A 14,359-nucleotide genomic window follows, 5' to 3' on the forward strand; every position below is an offset into this window, starting at 1 on the left:
CAAGATGGAGTTAACGAGATGAAATTTATTCTTGTCAGTGGATTGGAGCAAGTTTCAGGTCATAGTAATGAGTGGCTTAGAAGGGAAGTCTTCAGTTGGTCAGCAACCATTTATTGATATCCTACTTTGACATAAAAAAGCATGAGAGCATCTCTCTCCCAAGAAAATTACATTCTATGAGTGAAAAAATGGCTAACAAAATAGTATGTTAAGTGAGAAAAGAGTATACATTATATATATTTTACGCATCTCTTTTCATGTGGAAAATTAGAGACGTGTACAGGAAAATATTAGCAATATAAGAAATCCTGGTTACCCAAAGATAATGAATCGCAGTGAATGCAAGTAAAATGAATCCACTTAACGTAGCCACTAAGAGTTTATTGTAAAAAGTAAAAAATTTGATTTGGGACATAATCTTGAAAAAACAAAGCTGAAAAATCAAGGAATAGCTGAGTCTTAGAATGAACAAAGAATAAAGTATAGATTATGTTTCTGTACTATAATTTTGGTGACAAAATTATATGACAACATTATATATCATTTTTTATTTTTGAATATATTGAAAAAAATATTTGAGGGCTTTATCAATTTTCCCAGGGGCTGTTTTTCAACCTTTGGTATTCATATCGTCGTCTTTTGCAGGTCCTATCATAAGTCTTTTCGGTTGTTAATCAGTAGGACTTCTGCTAGATCCTCAGCTGTCAGTAATGAGTTAGGAAATTCTCCAATATCACTTTCATAAAATCCTGCATCCTTATAATTGTAGTAGAAATATATGCTGTTGTTAATTATAGAAGTATATAGGGCAGTTCATTAATGAATATTTTAGTGTTATGACAACCTTTTTTCCTTATGCAACCTTGTAAGGGGATTATATAGTGAATACTGGGGTAATGAAGTGTCTATAGTTATTTCTGAGTGGTGAGATTCTTTTATTGATTTTATTTAATTAGTTATTGCTTATTTATGCAGTCGATTCTTTTTATTTGAGATACTTGTGTTCTGTAAAGTCACCAGGAATACCACATTGGTGAATACTGAACCATTGCTCCTAAGTGAAATACAGGGTTAGGTTCCTGTATAAATGTGAGCTTTTGGTCACATTTTCATTGACCAGTCAATATATAACCTTGTTATATGTGTGTTTCTGTTTAAAGACACTTTATTTAATATACATTGTTGATTCATTAACAGTGTCATATAGCCGACAGCACTATACCATATATGCCTGAATGAAGTGTATCTAACTCCCATATTTTCTCTGTAAGGCTTTCCACAGCCTTCTGGCACTTAGGAACACTACACAGCACTTCAGTATTATGCTTGGAGGCCATTTTAAACAGCAAAATCACCAACAAAAGCACAGAAATGCAAAAAGTGGCCTAAATAGACTGAAAAGGACACTTTTTTACAGTATGAGAGCTAAACAAAAATGCAAGCATGGATGAGTTCTGCATTAGCTGGGAATGTTGCAAGTCAGGTGACTCAAAATTTTCACCGCCATACGTGAGTCCAGAAATTAACGCCAGAGCTCCCGAATATTGATTTTGGAGTTAGAAATAAATTTTAGCCAATAGGCAAATTCACAAATACAGAATCCATGAATAATGAGGATTGGCTGTAGTTTCTAATTTTTTTCCACATTAAACTTATTGTTGTGACTCTTACAAAGTGGACGAACAAAACAATCTTCCAGAAAATTAAATTACAGTATAATTTGGAAGGCAAAGTAAGACTTCTAAAATAAATAGAAAACATTTAAAAACACGTTATATTTTCGTTTATGCATACAGTAGTTCCCGTTTACCTGCAGTTTCACTTTCTGCAGTTTAGTTACCTACAATCAACCACAGTCTGAAAATATTAAATGGAAAATTCCAGAAATAATTCTTAAGTTTTAAATCACACGCTATTCTGAGTAGCATGATAAAAACCTTGCACTGTCCCACACCCTCCTGCTCCGTCCTGCCCGGATGTAATTCACCCCTTTGTCCAGCATATCCATGGGTATACCCTACTCAATGCCATTTGTCACTTAGTAGCTACCAGTATCTCGATTATCAGATCCCCTGTCATGATATTGCAGTGCTTGTGTTGAGGCAACCCTTATTTTACTTAATAATGTCTCATTCACCTCACTTCATCTCATCACATAGGCATTTCATCATCTCATATCATCACAAGAAGGGTGAGTACAGTACAAGAAGATATTTTGAGAGAACCACATTCACATAACTTTTATTACAGTGTATTGTTATAATTCTATTTTATTATTAGTTGTTGTTAATCTCTTACTGTGCCAAATTTAAAAATTCAACTATCATAGGTATGTATATACAGGAAAAAATAGCATATATAGGGTTCGGTACTCTGGCGGTTACATGCATCCACTGGGGATTTTGTAAGGTATCTCCCGTGGATAAGGGGAAACTATTGTATGTACCTGGGGATAGCTAGACTAATGATACAACAGGTGTTTAAAAGAGAGAAGGCAAAGAGAAGAGGTAAGACTACTTGGTTATATGCATTAACAGCGAGACCCCGTGGATAAATCTGAACCAACTAAAGATAGGTTAAAAACAAGTAGCTGTGAATTTATCAAAAAGACTGCTCTCACCTCCAAAAGCATGTGTTTTAAGAGAGTAGAGAAGTATGTTGAATTAATATGAATGGTATGGTTTAACTTAAATGTACTGTGTTTCCCCGAAAAGAAGCCCTAACCGGAAAAGAAGCCCTAGCCTGATTTTTCAGGAGGACATCCCCTGAGCATAAGCCCTAATGCATCTTTTGGAGCAAAAATTAATATAAGACCCAGTCTTATTTTCGGGGAAACATGGTATAAATTTAGGGGAGGAATTGAAAATCTTGCTTGTTTATTTGCCTTTCTCAGTCCATCTTTGCCTTTTCTTACATATAAGCACATGAGCGCAGACACAAACGTAGCTCTCGGTAACCACCACCTTGCAGCTATACAGCATTGTCAAGTAAATTCTTACGAATGGTTTCTGTTGTAGGAACAGCAGCAGTACTGGTATCGACAGCACTTGCTTAGTTTGCAGCAGAGGACAAAAGTACATTTGCCAGGACACAAAAAGGGTCCTGTCATAGCAAAGGATGCGCCCAAGCCAGTTAAAGAAGTTACAGTACCTGCCACCAGTCAAGTACCAGAACCCCCTCCATCTGAGGAGCCCCCATTACCACCTCCTAATGAGGAGGTACCACCCCCTCTCCCACCTGAGGAATCCCAGGTAACCATAAAATTAATTACTTGGTATATTTATTCAATTGTTCAGCTTTTTACTGATTCATTTATATATACCTTTGTCATGAATGGATATGTATTTTCATGTGTTTCTTTCAGTACATATAAAATTCCGTTTATGGACTAATCAGATGAACCCTTATCAGGTTTAGAAAAGGCATTTTTTTCATGGTTGAAGTGAGAGTGAAGAATTAGACACTTGTAAATTGTGTCTCTAAGTACTAAAGGGGTGCCTTTAGTGTTGGCAGCACCGGGCAATAGTTAACAGCTCCAATTTTTATTGTCAAACTGCTCAGTCCAGGCACTGCCACTTACTGGTGGTGACTCTGAGCCAGTTAGTGAACCATTCTGTGCTTTAAATTCCTCATCTGCAAAAGGGGTTAGAGCATTAAATGTGATAATCCTTGTCACTCCACATACGCTGGCACATTGAAAGTTCTCACACTGGTCCAAATGTCATTGTTCTCCCAAGAGCCTTATGTGGAAACTTGATTGAATGATACCGCAGTCCATTGGTGAAAAGTGACTAAGGTGAAAAGGAAAGAGATTTCTCACAGAGTGAAAAGGACAGTAACTGTAGATTAATTAACTTTGTTGGGGAACTGGTGGTCCTATTTAGGAACTGGGATTATTCAGTAAAGACTATGGAATTTATAAACTCCTTTATATGGGTATCCAGGAACAGCATAGATATTATCTGGTATTTTCTCTAAAGCTAGAATAGCTTTTCTTAATCAGCCAGACTTACAGGGATTCTGGACTTTATAGTACAATATAATGCAATATGATACTTTATAAAATATTCACTTTTCTTAGTAATTTGATTGCTGTTTTATGACTTCAAGAAAATGTACCCTCTTTTACCTTCAGTCCGAGGACCCGGAAGAAGACGCCCGGTTAAAACAGCTGCAGGCCGCAGCCGCACACTGGCAGCAGCACCAGCAGCACCGAGTGGGCTTCCAGTATCAGGGCATAATGCAGAAGCACACGCAGTTACAACAGGTCCTCCAGCAGTACCAGCAGATTATACAGCAGCCTCCACATATGCAGGCAAGTGCTCCCTCGGCTGGCACATGGCAGGTTGCCCCAAGCCATGTAAGGGATTTGTTTTTCCTGAAACAGATTTAAGTGTGAAGAAGGAAAAATATCAAATAATTGGCAGTTAGATGTTTCCCATGGGGTGCCCATGTAGTTATTTGCCCCATTACCTGGGGGCTTGGGAAGTGTGGTGGTGTTATGACAATGCTTTTGGGGGGTGGGGGGGGCAGGTATAATTGGGTCTCTGATCACGTCAACCAGGCAGATATTAGAGTACTGTTGGTAAGGGGTTTAAGAACCAGAGATTCTTACGCAGATTCAAGGTAACCTGTGTTTCACCTGCAAACCACTATGGTAACAGACAAGCAAAAAATCCACCAAAAAAATCAAAGCACCCACCACGAAAACCTAAGCAAATATACCTTAAAAGATGAAATGACTTAGATGCTTGTTTGTCTTTTATCCTTGAGGTATAAACTTATGTGTATATATTTACAATAATAGATTTTTTAAAGTTCTTAACATGATCCATAGTAATATTAAAAATGTGAAAAATACTTATTGCTGAGGTAGAGATTTGCTTTAGTGTTTGTTTGATTTTTCCATCTCTGTGATAAGTTACATAAATAAATCAAAGGAAGAAAGAAGACTGATCGTCACTGAACGGATATAACAAGCTGATCCTTAGGCTCCCGAAGTCTTTAGTGTTTTAATTTCCTAAGACTTCAAATGCCCTCGATTCATTATTATTTTAAGTTGTGATTAATTCTCTTATATGAATGTCTTGAAATAATTTTTATCCCTTTACTTTAGACCATGTCTGTAGATATGCAACTGCGGCATTATGAGATGCAGCAGCAACAGTTTCAACACCTCTACCAAGAATGGGAGCGAGAGTTTCAGCTGTGGGAGGAACAGCTCCATTCCTATCCTCATAAAGATCAGCTTCAGGAGTATGAGAAGCAGTGGAAAACATGGCAGGGACATATGAAAGCCACTCAGACCTATCTCCAGGAGAAAGTCAATTCATTTCAGAACATGAAAAACCAGTACATGGGGAACATGTCAATGCCACCTCCTTTTGGTCCGTATTCTCAGATGCCTCCGCCTCTGCCAACAATGCCCCCTCCGGTGTTGCCTCCATCATTGCCACCGCCAGTGATGCCCCCTGCCCTGCCTACTTCAGTGCCACCACCTGGCATGCCCCCACCTGTGATGCCACCTTCTCTACCAACCTCCGTGCCCCCACCTGTGATGCCTCCAGCTCTGTCTTCGGCAGGGCCACCACCGGTTCTTCCCCCACCTTCCCTCTCTTCTGTAGGGCCGCCACCTGTTCTCCCCCCACCATCTCTCTCTTCAGCAGCGCCTCCACCTGTCCTGCCCCTCCCACCGTTGTCTTCAGCCACACCTCCTCCAGGAATGCCTCCCCCTGGGGTTCCACAAGGGTTACCTCCTCAGTTAACAGCAGCCCCAGGTCCGCCAGTCTCCGGTTCTCAGAGTTCACAAGGTCCGGAAAAACCTAGACCAGCACTACTTCCCACTCCTGTGTCTTTTGGTTCAGCCCCACCCTCAACTTACCATCCATTGCAGTCAGCTCTTGGCCCATCAGAACAAGGGAATTCTAAAGCTCCTCTGAGCAAGTCTACTCTGCCATACAGTTCGTTCTCCGAGCAAGGACTTGGGGAGTCTTCAGCTGCTCCCTCTCAGCCAATCACTTCAGTCAAGGACATGCCAGTAAGGCCAGGTGGACTGCTACCAGATCCTCCTAGAAGCAGTTACATGGAAGGTCAAAAAGGACCAAGGTAGGTCTGCCCTGCTTTTTTTTATCTCGTTTGATTTGGCTTGGCCTTTTTGTTGTTTCAGGCTGAGCAGGCCTTGATGGTATAAAAAGCTTCATTTATACAATTTTTAGATTCTCTTTGTAATACTTTTAATCTATATACATTCCTGGTTCACAAGTAATGCTAGTAGTCACTTATTAGACAGGACATAATGAAATCTGGAAATGATAACATGCCCCCATTTTTTTGATATCACTGCTTTTATCCTACATGTAGAGACAATAGTGCAGGAAAAATGTAATGTTTTAAAGTAATGTTTATCAATTTCTTACTGACTTTTCAGCTTCAAAAGTAATATTTATTAAATTTATCTTTTTTTGCTTTTTGTTTATTTGACAAATAACTGAATTGATAACTTTGTTAGGTAATCTAACTATTGGAGATAAAGATGAATAAGCCAACATTATAGTGAAATAAGACAATGAAATTTATTGTAAGGGTAAATAGGACTTATGTTTTATCCATTTGTTCAGCAAACATTTATTAAGTTCCTGGTCTGTGTTTACTGCAGTGATTATAACAGAACAGACAAATGGAGCTTATATCCTTTATATGTTTCTCTATTTGGGAGATGTTTTTCTTTTGTCTGAACCACATTTTTATTTAGAAAAGTACACACAAAAATTTACTAGTAGTTTCTAAAGCTTTTTGTTTACCTTTTAAAAAGTGTTAAATTCATTTTTCTTAGTTTATAAAAGTATATTTTTCTCCCCAAGTTGACCTAAATGATAATTTTTCTACAGAAAAACATTTTCAATCAGATTTTTTTCCAATTGGAAATCGTAATAGAAATAACATACTTCTTATAGAAAATCTAGACAGTACAGAGAAGTATTGAAAAAAGTAAAAGGCACCTAATTCCACTGGAGATGATTATCTGGAGATAAGAATTTTTAAAGTATGTCATAAAAATGAGATCATGCTAAGTATATTGTCTTGTAACTTGCTTTTTCCACCTGTCAGTACATGGGTTAGTTTTCCATCTCAGTGTCAATCTACATCATTATTTTAAATTTAAACCTAATTTAAACATTTGAGAACAAAATATATCTTTTATTTGTTCCCCAAGTTTATAATTCTGAAAACAGTATGGCACAAAACTCCAAAATCAAAGCTAATTAGAGGCAAATAACATGAATTCCTGTGGGTACCAGAAGACTTGCCAGAGTCTTTACATACATTATCTCATGGAGTCTTCTCAGCAACCTGTTAATTTGACAGGTTCATACCCTACATTTACCCTTTACAAACTGGGACTAAAAGGATTGGGTAACTTGCTCAGGATCATGTCACTGGAAGAAGACAGCCTGAGTCTATATCCAGTGGGTCCTCAGAGCAAAAGCATAGTTAAGTACTGTATTTAATGTCATGATTCAATAATATTCATACTGTCAAGTGATTACAAATACAGTTGTAGCCTTCATTTATCTGTTTATCTTCTTGATTTGAATTCCTACTTATCTCCTGGATTGAGCGATGCCTTTTAGATCTGGTGACTAATTTGCTATCAGAGAAGTACATTTTTAACACCTCATGAAACAGATTTCCTGCTCCCTTTTTTTCTGTCATATTAATGTTTCTGTCTTTTGCCTACCAAGTCTTGACTGTAAATTTAGAATCTATCTTTTTTTCTTGCCTCAAGGTACAGTTAATAACTTCAGTGCTAGTAGGATCTTAGCAATTATCTGGTGCAGACCCCTCTACAGCAACTCACATTTGTGTAGCATTTTAGTTTGTAATCTTGCACATATTACCTTATTTATTTCTCTCAGTGATCTCATGATGTAAGTAGATAAGAGAGGCTGAGCTTTGGAGAGGTTATAAATAAATTCTCCCAGATGACGTAGCTAGTAAATGGTTGAGATGCGATTTGAATGCAAGGCCTTCTGATCCCCTTACAAATTAGTTGTGTTTCCTGTGACAAGCAGTTGATGGACTCTGCTTGAACACTGAGTTTTCTAGAAAGTTTGTTTCTTACATTGACCCCAAATATGTTACTGTAACCACCTGTCGATTCTAGATCTGCCTCTATGGTGCAACACATAATGAGTTACCCTGTCACTCTTCTACAGTGTGTTCCTGCTGTTATTTCAAGATCACCCTCTCATCTCCCCTATCCTGCCTTACCCAGTCTGCTCTGCCATCACATAAACTCAAATTCTTTTCTTTTCACACTGACATTTGTTCTAGTCTCCTCTACAGGGCCTTTAGTTTGTCAGTCTCCAGAGTGAACACTTATTTCAGGTGTAGAAGACCATAGACCAACTTCATTATAAATAATATATAATTGAATAAATTGCCTTTTTTTGGTCAGCACTTTCTCAGTATTGACTCTTGTTAAGCTTAACATCAATTTAGCTTCCCAGGTCATTTTTACATTAGCTGTTATTAGGCCAAGTGTCTCTCATCCTGAACTTGTGCAGTTGCTTTTTGTTTTAGGTTCTTTTTCTTTGTCTAAGACTTTATCTTTACATTTCATCTAGTTAGGTTTGGGCCAACATTTTAGTCTACTGAAATCTTGGTGAATGTTGATTATGTTGTTTTTAGGTTTGAGATATCCGTCCTCAGCTTTTTCACCTGTAACTTTGATTAAGGATGGCATTTTAAAAATCTTTGTCATTGAAATGGATCCTGCTCTCATTATCTACTTTGTTTTAAAAGACTTTCCCCCATCTAGCTTATGTCATTGCCATTTCTATTACCCTTCTACTTCTTTTGCTCATTTAGCCCATATAAAGTATAGTTTGTGACTATGGACTAGACATAGTTCTTTTTTTTCCTCATGTGTAGCTGGGGAAAAAAAGATCAGTGGAAATCTGGTTAGTGAGGGCAAGAAACTCACTAAGTCTGGTTACTTAACTCACTGAGTTAAGACTAATCCACACTATTAAAGAAATTTGTGAATTTCCTTTATTAATTGAGTTCAGAGTTTGCTGTAAACAACTAACTGATATGAGCCACTCTTGTTTTAAACAGCTGGGTAGAAAAACAAGAATTGAGAACACAGGTAATTGATTTACCAATAACACTATTAAAATAAAGAAAGTACTTTGAGTTTTTGCAAAACCCAGATTTAGGCTGCTTTCTAAAAACTGAAGGTTTCCAAAAAGTCGTTTCCAAAAAGTCAAGTACACAACTGCATCGTGTGTAAATAGCATACCACATTGTTGAGCATTATTTTGAAACTGTGTATGTGTATGTATGTATATCATTGGATTAATCAAGTCTTCTAGAAGACTGCCACTGCTCAAAAAAACTGTCATATCAGTGGACGTTGGTTTCCCAGAACCTTTTTTTTTTAAATAATAAAACTTATTTATTAAAGGGTAACATACAGAGATGTGCACAATTGTAAGTGTACAGCTTAGTGAATTTGTACAAAGTAAACACATCCATGTTATCACTATTCTGATCAAGAAATAGAAATTACTAGTGTCCGAGAAGCCCCCCTCATGTCCCTTCCCATTTTCCCTTCATCCCAAAGAAAAGCATTATACTGACTTTTTACACCATAGATTAGTTTTGCCTAATTTTGAACTTTATATACGTGGAATCATATTGTATGTACTCTTTTGAGTCTGGCATCTTTCACTTGACATATTATTGTGAGATTCATCCATGTTGTGTGTAGCTGTAGTTTGTTCATTCCCATTCCTGTACAGTGTTTTATTGTATGAATATACCACAGTGTGTTTATCCATTCTAATATTGATGGTCATTTAATTTTTTTGGTCATTATGAAAAATACTGGTATGTATCTTTTAGTGCTATATGTGTCCCTTTAGATGCATACAGATATGTGTGTGTGTATATGTATGGATATTTAATTTTGTTCAGATATATACCAAGGATTGGAATTGCTTGATCATGGGTCCGTATATGTTCTGCTTTGACATATCTTGTCCAACAGTTTTCCAACGTGGTTTTAATTTACACTGTCACCAGCCCAGCAGCGTGTCTGTATTCTAGTTTTTTTGCATCCTCATCAATACTTAGTATTGTTAAACTTTTAAATTTTAGCCACTTTGGTGGATGTTTAGTGGTATTGTAATATGGCTTTGGTTTGTATTTACCTGATGATGAATGAGGTTGGTTTCTTTCCATTTGATTATTGTTCAGTTGGATTTTTCTCTTTTATGAAATGCTTTTTCTCTATTTTTTTCTATTAGGTTATGTTTTTTTCTTATTGATTTGTAGTTCTTTATATATTCTAGATACCAGTTTTTTGTCCAGTATATGTCTAGATTGTCTGGACTATATTTCACTGTACAACACTTTTTACTTTCTTCAGTATATCTGAAAAGTGGTCTTCCCTATTTACCATCTAAGTCCAATGGACCCTTTTTATTTTTTTTAAATTTCAAAGTAATTTTACAAAAAATTTACAGAAGAATAAAGGAATAGTGAAAAACAACTTACTAAAATTCTAATAAAGATTTTTAAAAACTCTTTGTATCAAGTAAATTTAGCACACAAACATCATAAAAGATGAAATAATTCTGTCACATTCTTTTAGTAAAGCGGAATGATCCCAGTTCTTGCCACAAAAAAATTATGTGAAGTCCTTCCTTCTTAAAACTAAGTGGATGACAATACCACATTTTCTTTCTGTTAGTAGAAATATATTGTTCACTCATCGAATCTTGAGTTTGAGAGTATTCATCTAGGGTATTGTCATCTGAGAATTCATAATTGGAGATTTCACTTATGTGATAAATTTTTCATCTTTATTAGAGCCTAGAGTGCTACTGTCTCTGCATTTATCTTTTGATTCATCTGATGATTTTGGTACAACTTTCTCTGTCACTTTTCTTTGTCATTATAGTCAGGAAATGAAAATTTCTGAATTCTCAATTGTGCTGAATGAAGTCTAAAAGCAGGCTGCAATATTTTGGGCAGTGCAAGGGTGCATGACAGTTTATTTCACCTTTGCTTCATCCCACTCAACAATTCTATCATTCTTTCCTTGTCTTTGTATTTTAATCTTTGCCATAGTTGGGGATAATTGATAAGTAATGATGAGTAATAATAAATTCTAGGATAAGGAAATTGTAAAATGTTTCAAGATACAGAAAAAAAAAATCACTTAAGATCTTTTAATGTATCTTAGATTTGCAAAAGGATCCAATGGATCCATATGATAATTGCAAGATAATGCAAGTTTTGTTTTATTTTTTTAAAAGTAAATTATTTTTTTTTGGTTCTTGGGAAGGCCTGTACGAAAAAAGTCACAAAATATCAATCCTTACAAATAGAACTGTTTAAAACAAAACAACTCAAAAACTATAACTGGATCCAGTGAACCCTGATGAACCCCAAGGGCTAGGTAATGGTATCTTTTGATTAATGCAAGTTCTTGATTTTAATTTAGTAGTCCAATTTATTGATCTTTTCCTTTATGTGTCCTCTTTTGTGTCCTGTTTAAGAAGTCTTTGTTTACTCCAAAGTCATAAATACATTATCCTATTTTACCTTCTACCTTTTATTGTTTTGTTATTTTTAAACCAATAATCCATATAGAATTGATTTGTTGTTGTTGTTAATGTATGGTATGAGGTAGGGGTCACAGTTCATTATTTTCCATATACGGCTATCCAGTTGACCCCAGTACCATTTTATTTAAAAAGTCGTCCTTTCTTTACTACTTTGCAGTGTCTCCTCCATCATAAGTCAAGTAACTATATTTGTGGATTTGTTTCTGAACTCTATTCCTTTGGTTTATTTGTATCTGTGCATTGACGTCACACTTCTTTAATTATTGTATCTTTATACTAAATCTTAATTTCTCTTGTGTTAGCCCTCTAATTCTGTTTCTAGATCAAAGGTTGGAGGACTTTTCCTGTGAAGGACACTGGTATATATTTTTAGGTTTTGCAGACCATGTTTGGTCTCTGTCAAATGTTTTCTTTCTTCCTTTTCTACTTCTTATTTTTTTAACTTTTAAAAGTGTAAAAAAAGTCATTTTTAACTGGATTTGGACCATGGGCCATAGTTTAACCCCAGATCTAGACCGTCTTGACTATTCTTGGTTCTTTGTATTTCCCATATGATGCTTAAAATCAGCTCGTCAGTTTTCAAAAACCTGCTGGAATTTCAATGAACATTGCATCGAATCTACTGACCATTTTGAGGAAGAATTGACATCTTTATAATATCAAGGCTTCTGATCGATCCCATTTACTTTTTGATTGGTTTTAGGGTTGGAATTGTGACCCTCTTCCATTCTGTAGCTGTCTTACTAGGATTAGCAAGGGACTGTGAACACTATAGTTTTTCTTTATGCTTCCATTTGTCGTGGTTGTTCCTGTTTGTAGTGTTCACTTCTCTTTGGGAATTTGGATTTTAGGATTTTGGTTATACTTATTAGAAAATAGGCATTATTTCACATGAAAACTAAAAGGGAAGGAATTTGATTCCAGAATTTAGTGTTTTGTAATTTCCATGGTCTGCTGATTTGAGTATGTTTATGTAGATATGATGATAATCAGATAATACTTTGTTTAAGGGTATTTGTATTTCTGCATATTTCTTAAGTTTTTATACTCAACTTGGAGTATTTTTTATGCCAATGTTGAAGTTTTTATACTTAGTTCTAATGGTTTCATACCTAGTTTTAAAGTTTTCATGGGTTTATGAAATACTGTACAACAATGTTTTAAATATTTAAACACCAAGTATTTACTTTTCTTTCATCTGACCAGTGTGCAATGCATGTCTTTTTATATGACGGTATTTGGTGAATATATACTGTTTATTTCAAATACATGCTTTTTTTTTGTATGTTAAAAATGTCATAGTATTTCATTGTATAGATGGCTTAATTTTGTACATATTTTTAACATGAGTATCTCTTAATGTATTTATTCCTAAGACCTAAAAACTCTTTGCTTTTATAAATCAAAGGTTTCGATAGCCTTAAGATTTCGTAACATCCTTGAACTTTGAAAATTTGAAAGTGCAGTATTGATAATTGCCATTTATATGTAGTGTTGAAGGTATATTTCAGTTGGTCTAACATTTTTATCCGCAAAATAAAAATAAAATGATGACCCTTGGCTGTTGGTTAGCAATTTAATCTGAAAGCAAAGCACCCTACCCTTTCATGGGAACTGCACGTCACATGTGCAGGCGTGAGGCTTGCAGAACCTTTCTGCCCCGTCCTCTCCCTTCTTACTTACACCCATTGTAGTGCTCCTGCTTCCTCTGTGCTTTCCTCTGGCCTTTACCATGCTCTTCTCTTTGTCTGGAATCCCTTGCCTGTCAGTTTTTGCTTTACTAATTCTTATTTTTCCTGCCATGGGGTGGCACTTCAATAATTATTATTTTGAGATCCTTCAGTGAGGCAGACATTGGGGATACCTCGGTGAACAAGACCAACATTCCCATATTTATTACATTTTGTTCTACTTGTTGATTTATTTGTTTCATTCTTCCACAGACTGTGAACTCCCTGAGGTTAGGTAACAGTTTATTTCCAGCACTGACACAGTACCTACCAATTAGTAGGTGTTCAGTAAGTAAATGTTGCTTGTGCCCAAACGTCTCAGTTATGGCTAAAATTCTCAAGGCATTCATAATTTAATTAGGAAAGCAGTCCATTCATATTCAGAATTGGATGATAACACTGGACAACGTGTTGACAAGGTCTCTTCACTGACGTGCACATTGTGGAGGATGGTCTTCTCACTGATGATGCTGAATTGAATACAGAGTTTTCATGATCTAAGATGTTATTACACGCACTTTGAATTAATACGTGTAACTTCAAGAAAAGGAGCCAAACCATCATCACGAGCTCTGAAACAGCATACGTTTTGCTCTTTGTAAATGTGTGGTCTCCATCTTTAGCATTGCCCTGGATCCTTTGACAAGTCTGGTCAGCTCCTTTTCCCTTTGCTCAACAATAGCTTGTCAAGCCCTGTTTAGCATGGACCATCTACCTTAGTGCTACTTTATCTGTCTCAGCAAACATTTTATTTCGCTTTATAGCTTTAATTTAGATTCCTGCCTACAGAAAAAAAAATCAAAGCTTTCGGTCCCAGTAAAACTCATTCCTCTCCCTTGCTTTTACCTTATCATCCTCATCTTACTTCTTGTGGAAGCCTTTCTCCTAGTTAGGGCTTTTCCGAATTGGGGCTAATTCTCTCTGTGTGTCCCTAAAAGAAATTTTACATTTTTATCAAAGTGCTACATACACATAGTTTAAAAAAAAAAA

General features: G+C 36.1%; 1 protein-coding gene across 2 annotated transcripts in view; it reads left to right on the forward strand.

The window, feature by feature from the left end:
* The window catches only part of YLPM1 (YLP motif containing 1), a 59,275-nt gene that overhangs the window by 8,181 nt on the left and 36,735 nt on the right, over positions 1 to 14,359 (forward strand). For both annotated transcript variants that reach the window (XR_012494591.2, XM_019733491.3), the window contains exons 2-4: positions 3,018 to 3,251; positions 4,136 to 4,315; positions 5,117 to 6,105. Coding sequence is in view for 1 of the 2 variants with exons in the window: in XM_019733491.3 (XP_019589050.3) it covers positions 3,018 to 3,251; positions 4,136 to 4,315; positions 5,117 to 6,105 (1,403 nt within the window). In the remaining variant the exon portion in view is untranslated. The remainder of the gene's footprint in view (positions 1 to 3,017; positions 3,252 to 4,135; positions 4,316 to 5,116; positions 6,106 to 14,359) is intronic.

This window comes from Rhinolophus sinicus, chromosome 3, assembly GCF_057876585.1.
Source record: "Rhinolophus sinicus isolate RSI-liver-muscle chromosome 3, RSI-T2T, whole genome shotgun sequence".
Lineage (NCBI taxonomy): Eukaryota > Metazoa > Chordata > Mammalia > Chiroptera > Rhinolophidae > Rhinolophus > Rhinolophus sinicus.